At 46.5% G+C, this 14,787-nt stretch overlaps 1 protein-coding gene across 1 annotated transcript; it reads left to right on the top strand.

The window, feature by feature from the left end:
- The first annotated feature begins 701 nt into the window (after positions 1-701).
- Positions 702-12,912, top strand: LOC311309745 (NACHT, LRR and PYD domains-containing protein 3-like). The gene is made up of 12 exons (XM_084439068.1): positions 702-959; positions 1,447-1,653; positions 1,767-1,856; positions 2,225-2,423; positions 3,967-4,114; positions 7,232-7,324; positions 7,987-8,339; positions 9,049-9,258; positions 9,625-9,800; positions 10,588-10,864; positions 11,350-11,571; positions 12,227-12,912. Exons 1-12 carry the CDS (start codon positions 919-921, stop codon positions 12,596-12,598), a joined length of 2,388 nt encoding a protein of 795 aa, XP_084295194.1. The 5' UTR covers positions 702-918; the 3' UTR covers positions 12,599-12,912.
- Positions 12,913-14,787: the final 1,875 nt, after the last annotated feature.

Below are 14,787 nucleotides of genomic sequence, written 5' to 3'. Positions count from 1 at the left end.
CCCGACCCCGGATAAGCAGATGAAGATGGATGGATGGACAAAAGTAGGCCTATATTAATAAAGTCTAAATTCTTATCTTTAACAAAACTACCAAATTTAACTGAATTAACTGTCCAGGGTGACAATTCGATATTCTTGGACTGAAGCCAGCTTTGCAGATCACACCAAAAAGAGTGTACCCAGATAGCAAGCGGATCTGGGCCATATACAGGCCAGATCTGGCCCTATTGTGGCTTATTTCCGGCCCATATATGGCCCAGATCCGCTTGCTATCTGGGTAGGCATACTGATTTTAAAAAAAACAACAAAGTTTCAATATCCTCACAAAACACACAACAATTTGAATCAAAATTAAATCTCTTTCTCAAGAATTCACTTGTAGGGTATATCTCATTTAATTTTGAAATTAACTTCTTTCATTTTGGGGAGAAGTGGGAATGAAATATATCTAGTTCTAATTTCCTTAATCTCCTCCACTTCAAACTCCCTAAGAATAAATGTCCTTCTGACTGGGCCGGAGTAATAAAGTAGCCAGTAGGCCTACCAGGTTACTGTATGGAGGTCCGCTGGGCGCTGGCCAGGCTATAGTGCAGCTCATGCAGCTGCGTTAGGACGACCCCTAGTGCTTTTTAAATGCAAGCTTTAAAACTTGGCCACTTTTCCTCTTCCTGAAACCGAAACTGATTCCGACATTTTGACGAGGAAAGGAGTGTTGAATCGGTCGGTTGGTGACTTTTGGCCTATATTGGAAACTGGGAATTTAAAATTAACGAGCGGGTTGCGAACTAACCAGACTTAGGCTATTTCAACTTGGTTATGAACACACTGCCGATGACACTAGTCGGGTTATAGTCGTTTTGCTTTCGTAGGCTACAGCAGATCAGTGACCGTAGCCAGAGAGGGATTGGATCAGTGGACATGGATTCGAATTCAGGTCCAGACGTTATCGAGGTGGAAAGGTGTGTCTACTAAACGTGAACGGACAGACTAATCTCTTGTTAGACTTACCGTGTCTGTCATTCTATTTGACTTCTTGTAGGCTATGTCATGTCAATATGTCCTGTCTTTGTTCCTTAGTCGTTCAGCAACCATGGCTGTTACTGTTTTATATGGGTCATATACACAGCCATACTAACACAGCTCTTTGCCTGCTACTTGAGCGCGCGCACACACATACACACCTCTGCTCTGGGTCGTTGTTTTAGGATCCTACACACACACACACACCTGGGTGGTTCTTTTAAGATTCTACACACACACACACACAAATCTCTGGGTTGTTTTAAGATTCTACACACACACACACACAAACCTCTGGGTTGTTTTAAGATTCTACACACACACAAACCTCTGGGTTGTTTTAAGATTCTACACACACACACACAAACCTCTGGGTTGTTTTAAGATTCTACACACACACACACACAAACCTCTGGGTTGTTTTAGGATCCTGCCGGTGAGGAGGAGCGATGGGAGACCAGAGGCCCCTCCCTCCAGTTACGGCTCGATGAGGAGCGATGGGAGACCAGAGGCCCCTCCCTCCAGTTACGGCTCGATGAGGAGCGATGAAGAGGAGGAGGATGAAGACATCACTGAGGACGGCGCCTCTCTGTCCAAACCTGAAATACCCGGGACCACCTATGGCCACACACTGTACGTACACACACTCCTGCTACACACACACACACGTAGCATCTTTCTCTCAGGTGCACAAACAATATTGTGTTTTCATGCTAATGTTGTGATGGACGGTGACGTTCCCCCAGACTGCAGCTGAACCGCTCCGAGTCACCAGAGACCCTCTGGACCGAGGTCACCCGCGCCACCAGACGCCGCGGGGCCTACTTCACAGACGGGTAATAAACACTATGATCTACTTCACAGACGGGTAATAAACACTATGATCTACTTCACAGACGGGTAATAAACACTATGATCTACCTCACAGACGGGTAATAAACACTATCATCATCCTCATAGACGGGTAATAAACACTCATCATCCTCACAGACGGGTAATAAACACTATCATCATCCTCATAGACGGGTAATAAACACTATCATCATCCTCATAGACGGGTAATAAACAAGCCATGATTGGCTGTTCTGCCAACGCTACATAGAACGATCACGCTTCCCAGACTCCTCAGCTGCTCCTGTCTGCCTCTCGGCCCATCATCTCTCCCTCTCTCTCTCTCTTTCTCTCTCTGTCTCTCTCTCTCCAGGAAACCTGAGGGGTGTGTGGACGAGATGGACGAGGCGGTGGTGGAGGAGGTGGAGGAGGTGGAGGAGGGGGAGGACAGCCCCCCCCAGGCGGACTCCCCCGAGCCCTCGTTGGAGGAGGAGGCGTGGAGCGAGCAGCCAGGGAAGCACGCAGAGCTCGGCCAGCTGCACCTAGAACTGGACATCCCCTTCATATTCAAGGTGGGTTTACATTACATTACATTACAGTACAGTACATTACAGTACAGTACATTACAGTAGATTACATTACAGTACATTACAGTACAGTACATTACAGTACAGTACAGTACAGTACAGTCATTTAGCTGATGCTTTAATCCAAAGCGATTTACAATAATGTAATTTACCCTAGGTAAGTTTTAAGTTTTTTTTTTTTTTAAAGGACAATGCTCGTTTTTGACAACCTGGACCTTATTTACGACATATTATAAGATGTTTGACTCACCGAGATAACTTTGGTGTAGTTCGGAGGCCTGTAGAAGAAATTTAAAATCCAGCGCGAGCCAGTATATCCATGTAATGGTGGTGGACGGGGCACCGAGAATGCAGTTTCTAAAAATCTATTTTCGGCCGTGCTGGAGGCATTTCTGCTTAATTATGATAGGACAGTGTAGGTGACAGACAAGAAAGGTGGGAGAGAGAGAGAGAGAGAGAGAGGGGAAGACATGCAGCAAAGGGCGTGGGCGCCGCCACAGAAAGGACTATCCTTTACATGGTAGTCAGTGTTCTACTACTCACCAGGACTCACCAGTGCCTCTCCTCTAAACCCCCTGACCCTGCTGACACTGTCCTGTCATGTCCTGCACCCTGTCCAACGTTGTCTCCATGTCCTGCACCCTGTCCAGTGTTGTCTCCATGTCCTGCACCCTGTCCAACGTTGTCTCCATGTCCTGCTCCCTGTCCAATGTTGTCCAGTGTTGTCTCCATGTTCCATGTCCAGCAAATTCCTAGTATGTTGAACAGCTACATGGCAATAAAACACATTCTGATTCTGATGATGGAATGGGGTAAGTTGATGAGAATGATAATACTGGGAGAACTTGATGAGCACCTGCGCCATTTCATCAGTGAGGAAAGGGCCAATCCTCCTGATGTTGTAGAGCATGAATCTGCAGGAGCATGTGACGGATGTGATATGTGCGGAGAAAGACAGTTGGTCGTCCAGGGTCACACCCAGATTCCTCACAGTCTGAGTCGGAGTCACCACTGTGTCTTCAATGGTGGAGGCCAGGTCCCGGTGTGGGCAGCCCTTCACCAGAAGGAACAGCAGCTCAGTCTTATCCAGATTGAGCTTGATAGATATCAAGATATCAGCTGAGCAAGCCTCCCCTTGTGTGTCAGAAGGGGGACATGACAGTTTACCATTCCATCCTCTTTCATTGTTAAAAATAAAAAGGATAGACATATCTTCTTTATTTTGTTATTCTGTATCTGTCTCTCTCTCTCTCTCTCTCTCTCTCTCTCCCTCTCTCTCTCTCTCTGTCTCTCCAGACCACCCTGATTTGCCTGTGATTCTGTGTCTCTGTCTCTCTCCAGACCACCCTGGGTTGTTTGTGATTCTGTCTCTCTCTGTGTCTCTCCAGACCACCCAGAGTTGTCTCTCTCTGTGTCTCTCCAGACCTCCCAGAGTTGTCTCTCTCTGTGTCTCTCCAGACCACCCAGAGTTGTCCCTCTCTGTGTCTCTCCAGACCACCCAGAGTTGTCTCTCTCTGTGTCTCTCCAGACTATCCAGAGCTCTCTGCTGAGTCTGTCGGGCTGGGAGCTCTATCACTACAAGCGTAACCTGTGTGGAGAGAACTCCCCCTTCACCATGGAGAACCTGGAGGAATGTGACTCCTTAGATCTGGTGGACAAGATCCTGGAAGCCTACGGTAGGAGGACCACCACGGGGCCAGGCTGACATTTACTTCCTCAAACATTTTGATCAGCGCCATCTTGCCGAATCTACCCCTTTTGACATGCGCAGTTGTGCTTTTCTCAGACCCCGCCGCGTTCATGAACAGTTTGCACCATGCAATTATTATTTGCATAATTTTTTTATTACTTAAAGGGGAACGCCGCTGTCATAGCAAGTTTAGCTCAAATGTTGCTTTGTCCTCAATGAAACCGATCGGTACACACCAACATTTAACTGATCCGTGCAGTAGTTAGCTAGCTCCTTTTTCCTCTGTGCGCGCACCCCCTTTATAATGGAGGTCTATGGGCCTCTGATAAAAACTATGATAAACATGCATTTTCAAGGCAGGAAGCGCCAGGAAGTCCCTTACTGGTCTCAGTAGAATGTTGTCTTGTGAAATTAATCGCCATCCCCATGTGTTGACGTGTTAGGCATGACTAGGAGGATGTAAACAATCGTCTAGCTTTGCCACGGCGGAAGTTTACAGTGCGAAAGGTATGGTGTAGTGTGTTCGGCTAAATAGTTCTGGCTCAAATGGAGCTTTTGTTTCAATATTCGGTTTGAGAATGCAATATATTTCACATGACAGCATAATGACACCAGTAAGATCACACCCTGCGCTTCCTGCCTTGAAAAGGAATGTTTATCATAGTTTTTAGCAGAGGCCCATAGACCTCCATTATAAAGGGGGTGCGCGCACAGAGGAAAAAGGAGCTATCTTAATACTGCACGGATCGGTTAAATGTTGGTGTGTACGGATCGGTTTCATTGAGGACAAAGTGACATTTGAGCTAAACTTGCTATGACAGCCGCGTTCCCCTTTAACAATGCTAATGCAGGGACATGCAATACAGCGGGGAGAGCGGGTAACGCTCATTAAAAATCCACATGAACGTGTAAACTTTGTGGACGCAGCCGGGTCAACAAATCAGGTGGTTAAGACATGAGAAAAGCACAACTGCGTATGCCTGTGACGCGGGAAAACACAACTGCGCATGTCAAAAGGGGTCGGTGGCCCTGTTCAAAAAGCTTCACTCTCAAGAAAGAGGCGTCAATGTAGTTAGTCACCGCATCCAGTTCTATTAATACATCCATGAGAACAACCCTCTGTAGTTTACCCTGCTGCCACAACAACACACCTGGTCATGGATTATCCCCTACATACCCTACTAGAACACACCTGGTCATGGATTATCCCCTACATACCCTACTAGAACACACCTGGTCATGGATTATCCCCTACATACCCTACTAGAACACACCTGGTCATGGATTATCCCCTACATACCCTACTAGAACACACCTGGTCATGGATTATCCCCTACAAACCCTACTAGGAGAATAGCTCCAGTTCTAATAACAGACAACATGTCTCTATGAAATCCTCAAATCTGATTGGACAACCGTGCGTTCTACCTGTGAATTATTTCTCGATAATTCACCAGCAACAAGCAATATTCACCGCTGCTAAGGGCAACACATTATACTGTATGAGATGTGTCTCTGAAAACGTCCGTTGCTCAAGCACACGGGACCATCTCGCTGGTGGAATAAGAAGTGTAGTCTTATTAGGATGAATGTGGTTGGTAAATAGACGATGGCCAGCCGGTCGTTATGGAAGCAGAAGAGCCCATGTTTCAAACGCACTGAGGGACTGAAAGTTTGAACATTCTACACAATCAGTTTGGCTGTTGTAGTGTGATGTTCAATCACTTAAATACCCGTTGCCCAAGCACAAGGAACCATCTCACTGGCTAAATAAAAAGTGTAGTCATATTAATATGAATGTGGTTTGTAATTAGCCGTGTAATAAGCAGGATAACGTATGTCCAGCCGGTCATTATGGAAGAAGAAGAGCCCTTCAGTGTGTTACAGAACGGACCCGTCTGTCTCTTATTGCTGGTTAATGATTGGCTGGCCATGTTTTCCCTTAGACAAACGGCACAATGATTATCTGACCTTTACGACACGGCTCTCTGAAATACTCCATTCTGATTGGACAATCCACACATTCTGCAGTCAGTTGTTTCTCACCGATGTCACGGAGCAATACTGAACGTTGCAAGGGGCAACACTGTTCAGCTGTGGTTATCTAGCTAGCATGAAGCTGATTGGACGGTGAAAGTAAAGTGTAGCTGGTTACTAGGCCTGCTACCATGGATGACATGGCTGCTCTGCTTACCTTTCCCTTTCAAGCGTTCTATTAATTCGTTCTATTAATACATCCATGCTTTCAAGTAACTAGCTATTTAATGTTGGGATGTTCCTACTCAGGCAAGCAGCAACATTGATGTTTGATATAGCTTTTTCTCCCGTTATAGCTACAAACAAAATAAACATCAAATATATTCTAATCAATATTTCTCCTCCTTAGCTTTTTATTTATTTATTTTTTTACAGTGCAACCCTATTAGCCTACATCATACATGTGATGATGATGGGCATGGAAAAACTATCAAACTATTTACTTATTTACAAACTTCTTTTTTTGTTGCTGTATAACATTAGCTTTTTTTCTTTTAAACAACGTAGGTCTGTAAACCTAAAGAATAACGGAAAGATAATATAGCCTACATGGCTTAATTAAAACTTAACCTAACGTCGCAGTATCTTGGTAAACTAGCCGTTTCTGACAATACGATTGGTTGTTGCGGGAGGATCCCAGCGCGTATGGTGTGTGTGTGGGCGAGCGAGGGAGAGAGGACGTGAAGGCAGCTAAAAAGGTTCTCTCTCGTCGTGACTCGTGAGCTGAGCTCGCTCCTTGTCAACACAATAATTCCCCAAATGACCAGAAAAAGTAGCTAGATTTGTCGCTAGTCGCTTTTCATGAAATAAGTCGCCAGGGGGTCTGGAAAGTCGCTAAATCTAGCGACAAAGTCGCTAAGTTGGCATCACTGCACCGCTGACCTGGGAAATCTGTCTTTTTGTTTTGATGTTCTGGGACCACTGCCTCTTGTGGTAGCAACATAGAACGACAAATCTGCATTCCCTCTTCATGCTGCGGCGGCTTACAGCCAACACACAAAAATAATTGGCCTTCAGTGCGTTCCAGAGCCCCTGTGAGTAAAGCTGTGTGTGTGTTGCTGTGCAGGGAAGGGGGACGGCCTGCGCACAGCCATCCGGGTGTTTGAGCACATCAAGAGACCGGACCTGGCCCAAGACCTGGAGACCAAGTGCAAGAGAGGTAACAGCCAATCACAATTGAGAAGGTAGAGAGGTAACAGCCAATCACAATTGAGAAGGTAGAGAGGTAACAGCCAATCACAATTGAGAAGATGGAGAGGTAACAGCCAATCACAATTGAGAAGGTAGAGAGGTAACAGCCAATCACAATTGAGAAGATGGAGAGGTAACAGCCAATCACAATTGAGAAGGTAGAGAGGTAACAGCCAATCACAGCTGAGAAGGTAGAGAGGTAACGGTTGGTGTCCAGTGAAGTCATGTGATCAATCTGACATGGCTCTTTCTCCCTCTCCTCTGTGGTCTCTACACCTCCCCATGGTCTATGGTCTCTCTCTGTGGTCTGTCTGTGGTCTCTCTCTGTGAGCTCTCTGTCTGTGGTCTCTCTCTGTGGTCTCTCTGTGGTCTCTCTCTCTGTGGTCTCTCTGTGGTCTCTCTCTGGTCTCTCTGTGGTCTCTCTCTCGTCTCTCTGTGGTTTCTCTCTCTGGTCTCTCTCTGTGGTCTCTCTCTCGTCTCTCTGTGGTTTCTCTCTCTCTCTGGTCTCTCTCTCTCTCTGGTCTCTCTCTGTGGTCTCTCTCTCTCTGGTCTCTCTCTGTGGTCTCTCTCTCTCTGGTCTCTCTGTGGTCTCGCTCTCTCTGGTCTCTCTGTGGTCTCTCTACCCTGCAGCCGTGGTCCAGTACGATCTGAGGTGTTTTCTGATCAGAAAGCACAACATAATCCACGAGGGCGTTCCCCGGGCGGGCCAGCAGCTGTACCTGCACCGGGTCTACGTAGAGCCCCAGATCTCCACCAGGGGGCGGGGCGGGCTCCTCCCCTTCCACCCGGTCCGCCCCCATCCCCTCCCCGCCCCCCAGCCCGCCAGCCCCGACTCCTTCATCGGGGGGAACGCCATCTTCCGCCCCTCCGCGGGGAGCCCGGCCGTGGTGAGGACCGTGCTGACCACCGGGCTGCCCGGGATAGGCTGCACCGTCGCCGTGCAGAAGTTCATCATGGATTGGTCGAAGGATCGAGCCAATAGGGTGAGGGGGATTCCTTGAACGATGACAAACTGCTAAATATATGTGAAGAATGTCTGAAAACACACTGGCACTAGATAGATAGATAGATAGATAGGCAGATAGATAGATAGATAGATAGGCAGATACAGATAGATAGATAGATAGATAGATAGATAGATAGATAGATAGATAGGCAGTTACAGATAGATAGATAGATAGATAGATAGATAGATAGATAGATAGATAGATAGATAGATAGATAGATAGATAGATAGATAGGCAGATACAGATAGATGGATAGATAGGCAGATACAGATAGATAGATAGATAGATAGATAGATAGATAGATAGATAGGCAGATACAGATAGATAGATAGATAGGCAGATACAGATAGATAGATAGATAGATAGATAGATAGATACAGATAGATAGATAGATAGATAGGCAGATACAGATAGATAGATAGATAGATAGGCAGATAGGCAGATACAGATAGATAGGCAGATAGGCAGATACAGATAGATAGGCAGATGCAGATAGATAGATAGGCAGATGGGCAGATACAGATAGATAGATAGGCAGATAGGCAGAGGCAGATAGATAGATAGGCAGATAGATAGATAGATAGATAGATAGATAGATAGATAGATAGATAGATAGATAGATAGATAGATAGATAGATAGATAGATAGATTCTAGAGCTTGAGCTGTAGTCTCTCTGGCCTGCAGGACATCCAGTTCATCTTCAAGCTGCGGATGAAGGAGCTGTGGATGAAGAGGGAGGAGGAGCTGGAGTCGGGCCAGCCAATCAGCTTCCTGGAGCTAGTGCGCTACTGCTACACCGAAGTCGACAGCGCCAACTTCCTGGACCGGCCCGACTGCAGGGCCCTGTACATCCTGGAGGGCTGGGACATGTACAAGACCCAGCTGGACTTCAAGGTGCCCCTTCTGCTGATCAGCCTCGGTGTCAGGATTCATTTAGAACGCATTTAAAATGCATTTATTACACATTTCATATAAGTGAATCGAAGTAATGCTAAAAAAAAAATTCAGGATTGAAAATAGGATTTTCAAATGTGGACCGGTTTTTCCACAATGCCCCAATAGTCTAGACACACACACACACACACACACAATGTTTGAATCCCCCTTTCTTTCTGTCTCTCTCTCTCCCTCTCTCTTCCTCTCCCTGTTTTTCCCTCTGTCTCTCTCTCTCACCCCCCCTCTCCCTCTCTCTCTCCCCCACTCTCTCTGTCTCTCTCTCTCCCTTTCTCCCTCTGTCTCTCTCTCTCCCTCTCTGTCCAGAACACGCGTGTGGTGTCAGACGTGTGTGAGGCCGTGTCCCTGGATGCGCTGCTGGTCAACCTGATCCGGGGGTCTCTGCTGCCCCACAGCCTGGTCTGGATCACCGGCCGCCGCGCCGCCATCACTCACATCCCCAACCAGCTCCTCCACAGGCTCTGTGAGATACAGGGCTTCAGGTGAGCACACCCCCAACCAGCTCCTCCACAGGCTCTGTGAGATACAGGGCTTCAGGTGAGCACATCCCCAACCAGCTCCTCCACAGGGTCTGTGAGATACAGGGCTTCAGGTGAGCGAGGAGGTGTGTGTGTGTGTGTGTGTGTGTGTGGGTGTGGGTGTGGGGGTGGGTGGGTGGGTGGGTGTGTGTGTGTGTGTCAGGACAGATACCCACTGAGCTCATCCACAGGGTCTGCGAGATACAGGGTTTCAGGTAAGCAGGGGTGGGTGTGTGAAATGTCGTATTGTCAACAGTACTATATATAGCAATTACTAAGTTACTATATTTACTGTTAGTTTGTGTTACAAAAGTTTGAAACATTGCTGTCATGTCAGCCTGATCACGTTCTTGTTTCTGTCGTTCTGATCCAGCGATGCCGATGCGAAGTGTGGTCATATCTCAGTAACCTTTTGATGTATCATAACCACATTAGGCACACTCATCGGGGACATTCCCGTGACCCCTGTCACCAAGTCTATGTCACCACCTCGAACTCGCTAGCGTCACCAACCTGTCAAAGTTGGAAGTGCGTTTATTCTGAACCGTATGCCCAATTTTCAAAACTGCGGTAGGGATTCGAATGCAGATATGGCGTGTTTCACTTGTTGTCTTTGATGCGCTGGTCCTGCTTGGCCCCCACATTGCTGCTTGCAGCTATATTTGTATTAAGTAATGTTACAAAAGTTTGAAAACATTGCTATGTCATGTGAGCCTGAATCATGGTTCTTGTTTGTGTGGTTCTGATCCAGCGATGCCATGAAGGACGAGTTCCTGACCAAGCGCTACACAGACCGAGCGCTGGCTGGGCAGATCCTGGAGCACGTGAAGATGCTGCCCATGCTCTACGCACTCTGCCACATGCCCTTCATGTGCTGGATGGTTGCCATGGTGTTCGAGAGGTGCTTCCGGAATAATGAACATTACGGAGGGAAAGCCCCCAAGCTCACACCCTTCTACGTCCACTTCCTGATCATCCAGACCAATCGCAAGCTGGAAAGATACTACGGCGCCTCCCATAACAACCAGGTTTGATTCGCAAATGATATGATCACATTACTAGTGGTGGCAGTACTAGTAGCTGTGGTAGTGGTGGAAGTAGACTCACTCAGAGTCAGTCTCTAAACGCTGCGCTCAACTAGAGACTGAAGACATTTGTCCAGATTTGTTTGCTAAAAGTGGGTGGAAACAATTTGAGGGATTGAAAAAAACTGCATTACAGATCCAATCCATCGTCTTTGGGGCGGTCCTTCCTTATGGGGCGGTGAATGTTTTACTTTGTTTTGATTCTCCATTCCAGTTTGTTTGGAGGACATAATTTCGGATAAGTAGGGTCCTTCACCCTATTGGAGATGAATTACATGGATATGAATGGTAGCGTCGGTTTTCGGCGCTGCTCTAGTGAATATCTTCTTTGAAGATGTCTCCAGACTTTTGGAGGCGGAGGTCTCCAAAGTCTGGCATGGCGAGACTATGGCGATAGTAACAGTGATGTTTTTGCTGTTTTCTGTCAGAACTGGACAGACGCAGACAGAGACTTCGTGATGAAGCTGGGCAAGATGGCGCTCCGGCTTCTGGAGAAGAACCGCTGTGTGTTCTACGAGGAGGACATGAGGGAGCAGTCGCTGAACTGGGAGGAGGTGGCCGTCTATTCCGGCCTCTGCACTGAGCTCCCCGCCGAGGACTCCTGCTCCCCCGACAGGCGGCGCTTCTGCTTTGTACACTACACCTTCCTGGTAGGAGAGCTGCTCTCGGCGTTAGCCTCTACCTTAGCGGGACCTTTTGAAACAGCTTTGGTTAATTCTGCTAGCCTAGCATGCTAGTTTCTCTTAGCTTGCTTGTTTCTGTTAGCCTAGCATGCTTGTTTCTGCTAGCCTAGCATGCGAATTTCTGTTAGCCTAGCATGCTTGTTTCTGTTAGCCTAGCGTGCTAGTTTCTGTTAGCCTAGCATGCTTGTTTCTGTTAGCCTAGCATGCTTGTTTAAAGCACTTTGTGTCATTTTCAAGACTTGCTGTAGAATAACCTGGTAAGAAAGGTCACTTCACAAATGAAATGTTTAATCTTCTAAAAGTTGCTGGTCCTGTAGAAAAGGAACTGTGTTCTGGTTCTCATGAGTTCATAGTACCTGTGTTCTGGTTCTCATGAGTTCATAGTAGCTGTGTTCTGGTTCTCATGAGTTCATAGTACCTGTGTTCTGGTTCTCATGAGTTCATAGTAGCTGTGTTCTGGTTCTCATGAGTTCATAGTAGTTGTGTTCTGGTTCTCATGAGTTCATAGTAGCTGTGTTCTGGTTCTCATGAGTTCATAGTAGCTGTGTTCTGGTTCTCGTGCGTTCATAGTAGCTGTGTTCTGGTTCTCATGAGTTCATAGTAGCTGTGTTCTGGTTCTCAGGAGTTCATAGCAGCCATGTACGTGTTCCTGAGCTTCCGTCTGGAGGGGAAGATCGTCCTGGACCATTCCCTGCGCATGCCGCGGCTCCTCAAGGAGCGGGCGCTGGTGGACCTGCTGCGTAGCGCCGTGGACCGGGCCCTGGGCGCTCCCTACGGACAGTACGAGTTGTTCCTGCGCTTCCTGTGTGGCCTGGCGCTGCGGGTCAACGACAACACGGTGCTGCGCGGGCTGCTCTTCCCCTACAACTCCCCTCTGCTGAAGGGCCTGGAGGAGGGCGCCAAGCTGCTGCACAAGAGGAAGGAGACCGCGCCTCCGGAGAGACACAACAACTTTGACGAGTGCATCAGAGAGCTGACCCAGAAGGACGACTGAGCACACGTGTGACTGGCTTCCTGGTTTTTTAAAGATATTTTTGGAGGGCATTTCTGCTTTATTATAAGAAAGTGTGTAGACAGGAAAGGTGGGAGAGAAAGAGGGGGGAGGACATGCAGCAAAGGAACCTAGCTTCGGTCTAGCCTTTACTCCCTCTACTCCCCCCAACCTGATGAGCTACCTATCAACTTCCTGTTCTAGGCTCCCTTAACACACTACAGATGTCATATGTACACAATGTCTCTCACTGTTCCTGCGTTCCTGTGTTTCTGCACTTTGGAGACTGTTTCACAATGAAAAGTACTTCATAAATAAAATACATTATTATTATTATTATTATACTGCGATCATTCATGTTTACATTATGTATACATTTACGTTATGTTGTTGAGAATATCCAACTTCGAGACATTGGGCAAAGTTATGCAGTTTCTGTGTCATTTTGTGTTAAAGCTACTGTTTGTTGCTGTTGTGTGGAACTCTTACTGGTTCTTGAGGCAGGATTCTCTCCCGTGTGAGAGATAACTAGCCAACAGTGGTGTGTTTGACACAGTAAACACTATATACCAATTAGATATATATAAAAAATTAATATTTCCCTTTTGTGTCAATGAATGTGGGGAAACCCCACCTTCCTAACAAGCTAGGAAGCTCCCGGAGCTCTGAACTCTGGATTTGAAAAGTAGAAGGGGCCCTAGTTTGTGTGTACAAAGACAAATGTATTGGCAATAGAAAAATGAACTGTGATGAGCAAGGAAGCTCCTGAAGGTGCGAAGTCGATTGAAAGTAGGAGGTCGGGGAAAAACATTAGCTAAAAGTCTGCATCACAACTCATGTAGCCTATCACCAGTCAGTCACTTTTAAAACAAAGGAATAGCTGATTTGTCTCTGTTTAGTAGGTTGTGACAGCAACCAGGTGATATCTCACGAAAAAGAAAATGGGCTTTGAAAAGGGAAGGAGTCAGTCAGGATTCGAACCTCCTGAACTAAATTATTCGGTTCATGGAAGTTTCCTGAATGGTCCGCTACTTCCGCTGTTCCAGCAGCAGTCAGCCCAGGTTAGCCGAGCAGCATCTTGGTTCCAGACCAACAAGATTAACATTATGGAGTGGCCAGCCCAATCCCTGGACCTTAATCCAATAGAAAACTTGTGGGGTGAGATTAAAAATGCTGTTTCTGAGACAAAACCAAGAAATGCAGAGGAATTGTGGAATGTAGTCCAATCGTCCTGGGCTGGAATACCTGTTAACAGGTGCCAGAAGTTGGTCGACTCCATGCAGCACAGACGTGAAGCAGTTCCCAGAAACAGTGGTTATACAACGTAATATTAGTTCAGTGATTCACAGGAAAGCTAAATCTTGGAAGCATTTTTCAGTTTATACAGTAAATAAGATTACAAAGTTTGTAAAGACAAATGCAGTTTTGAACAGCCTAATATTCATTTTTCTTCACTTTCTGTAAAGAAATAACAAATTTGATCAATTTATCTTCATGTTTTGATTTGGAATAGAAGACAGTTCCCAATGCATTTGTGTGTATGGAAATAAAGGCTATTATAAGGATTTTGACCTTTACTCACTTTTTTAAACACAATGAAGTCTCCGACGTAACTTCAGGCGAGGCACGAACGTCAAGGCTGGGCTAATAATAGGGGCTAATCGGCGGAGGCTAATCAGTCACACCCCGTAATGACGCTACCCACCAGCTGACTGTCAGCTGTCATAGCATTGGTTCAGCTCGCTAGAGCTCATGTATTTAAAGGACAATGCTCGTTTTTGACAACCTGGACCTTATTTACGACATATTATAAGACGTTTGACTCACCGAGATCACTTTGGTGTAGTTCGGAGGCATGTAGAATAAATTTAAAATCCAGCGCGAGCCAGTATATCCATGTAATGGCGGTGGTCGGGGCACTTAGAATGCAGTTTCTAAAAATCAATTTTCTGCCACGAAACGGTTGTTTTCATCAATCTGTCTTGATGAATCGCTAGTTGTGCTTACATAGAGAGCATAGGCCTGTTGTGGTATTTCACATGCCTCTGTAATATGATCTTTAGAAACGTCTTTAGACACGAAATAGCTTCCTCACTTGCTCCAGCACTAATGCGCACAGCGCGCAAATCGTTGCTCCAGCACGCAGAGGCATGTGAAATACCACAACAGGCCTATGCTCTCTATGTAAGCAC

The sequence above is a fragment of the Borostomias antarcticus genome, assembly GCF_949987555.1.
Source record: "Borostomias antarcticus genome assembly, chromosome: 1".
Classification (NCBI taxonomy): domain Eukaryota; kingdom Metazoa; phylum Chordata; class Actinopteri; order Stomiiformes; family Stomiidae; genus Borostomias; species Borostomias antarcticus.
This window is presented reverse-complemented; position numbering and strand designations above follow the sequence as displayed.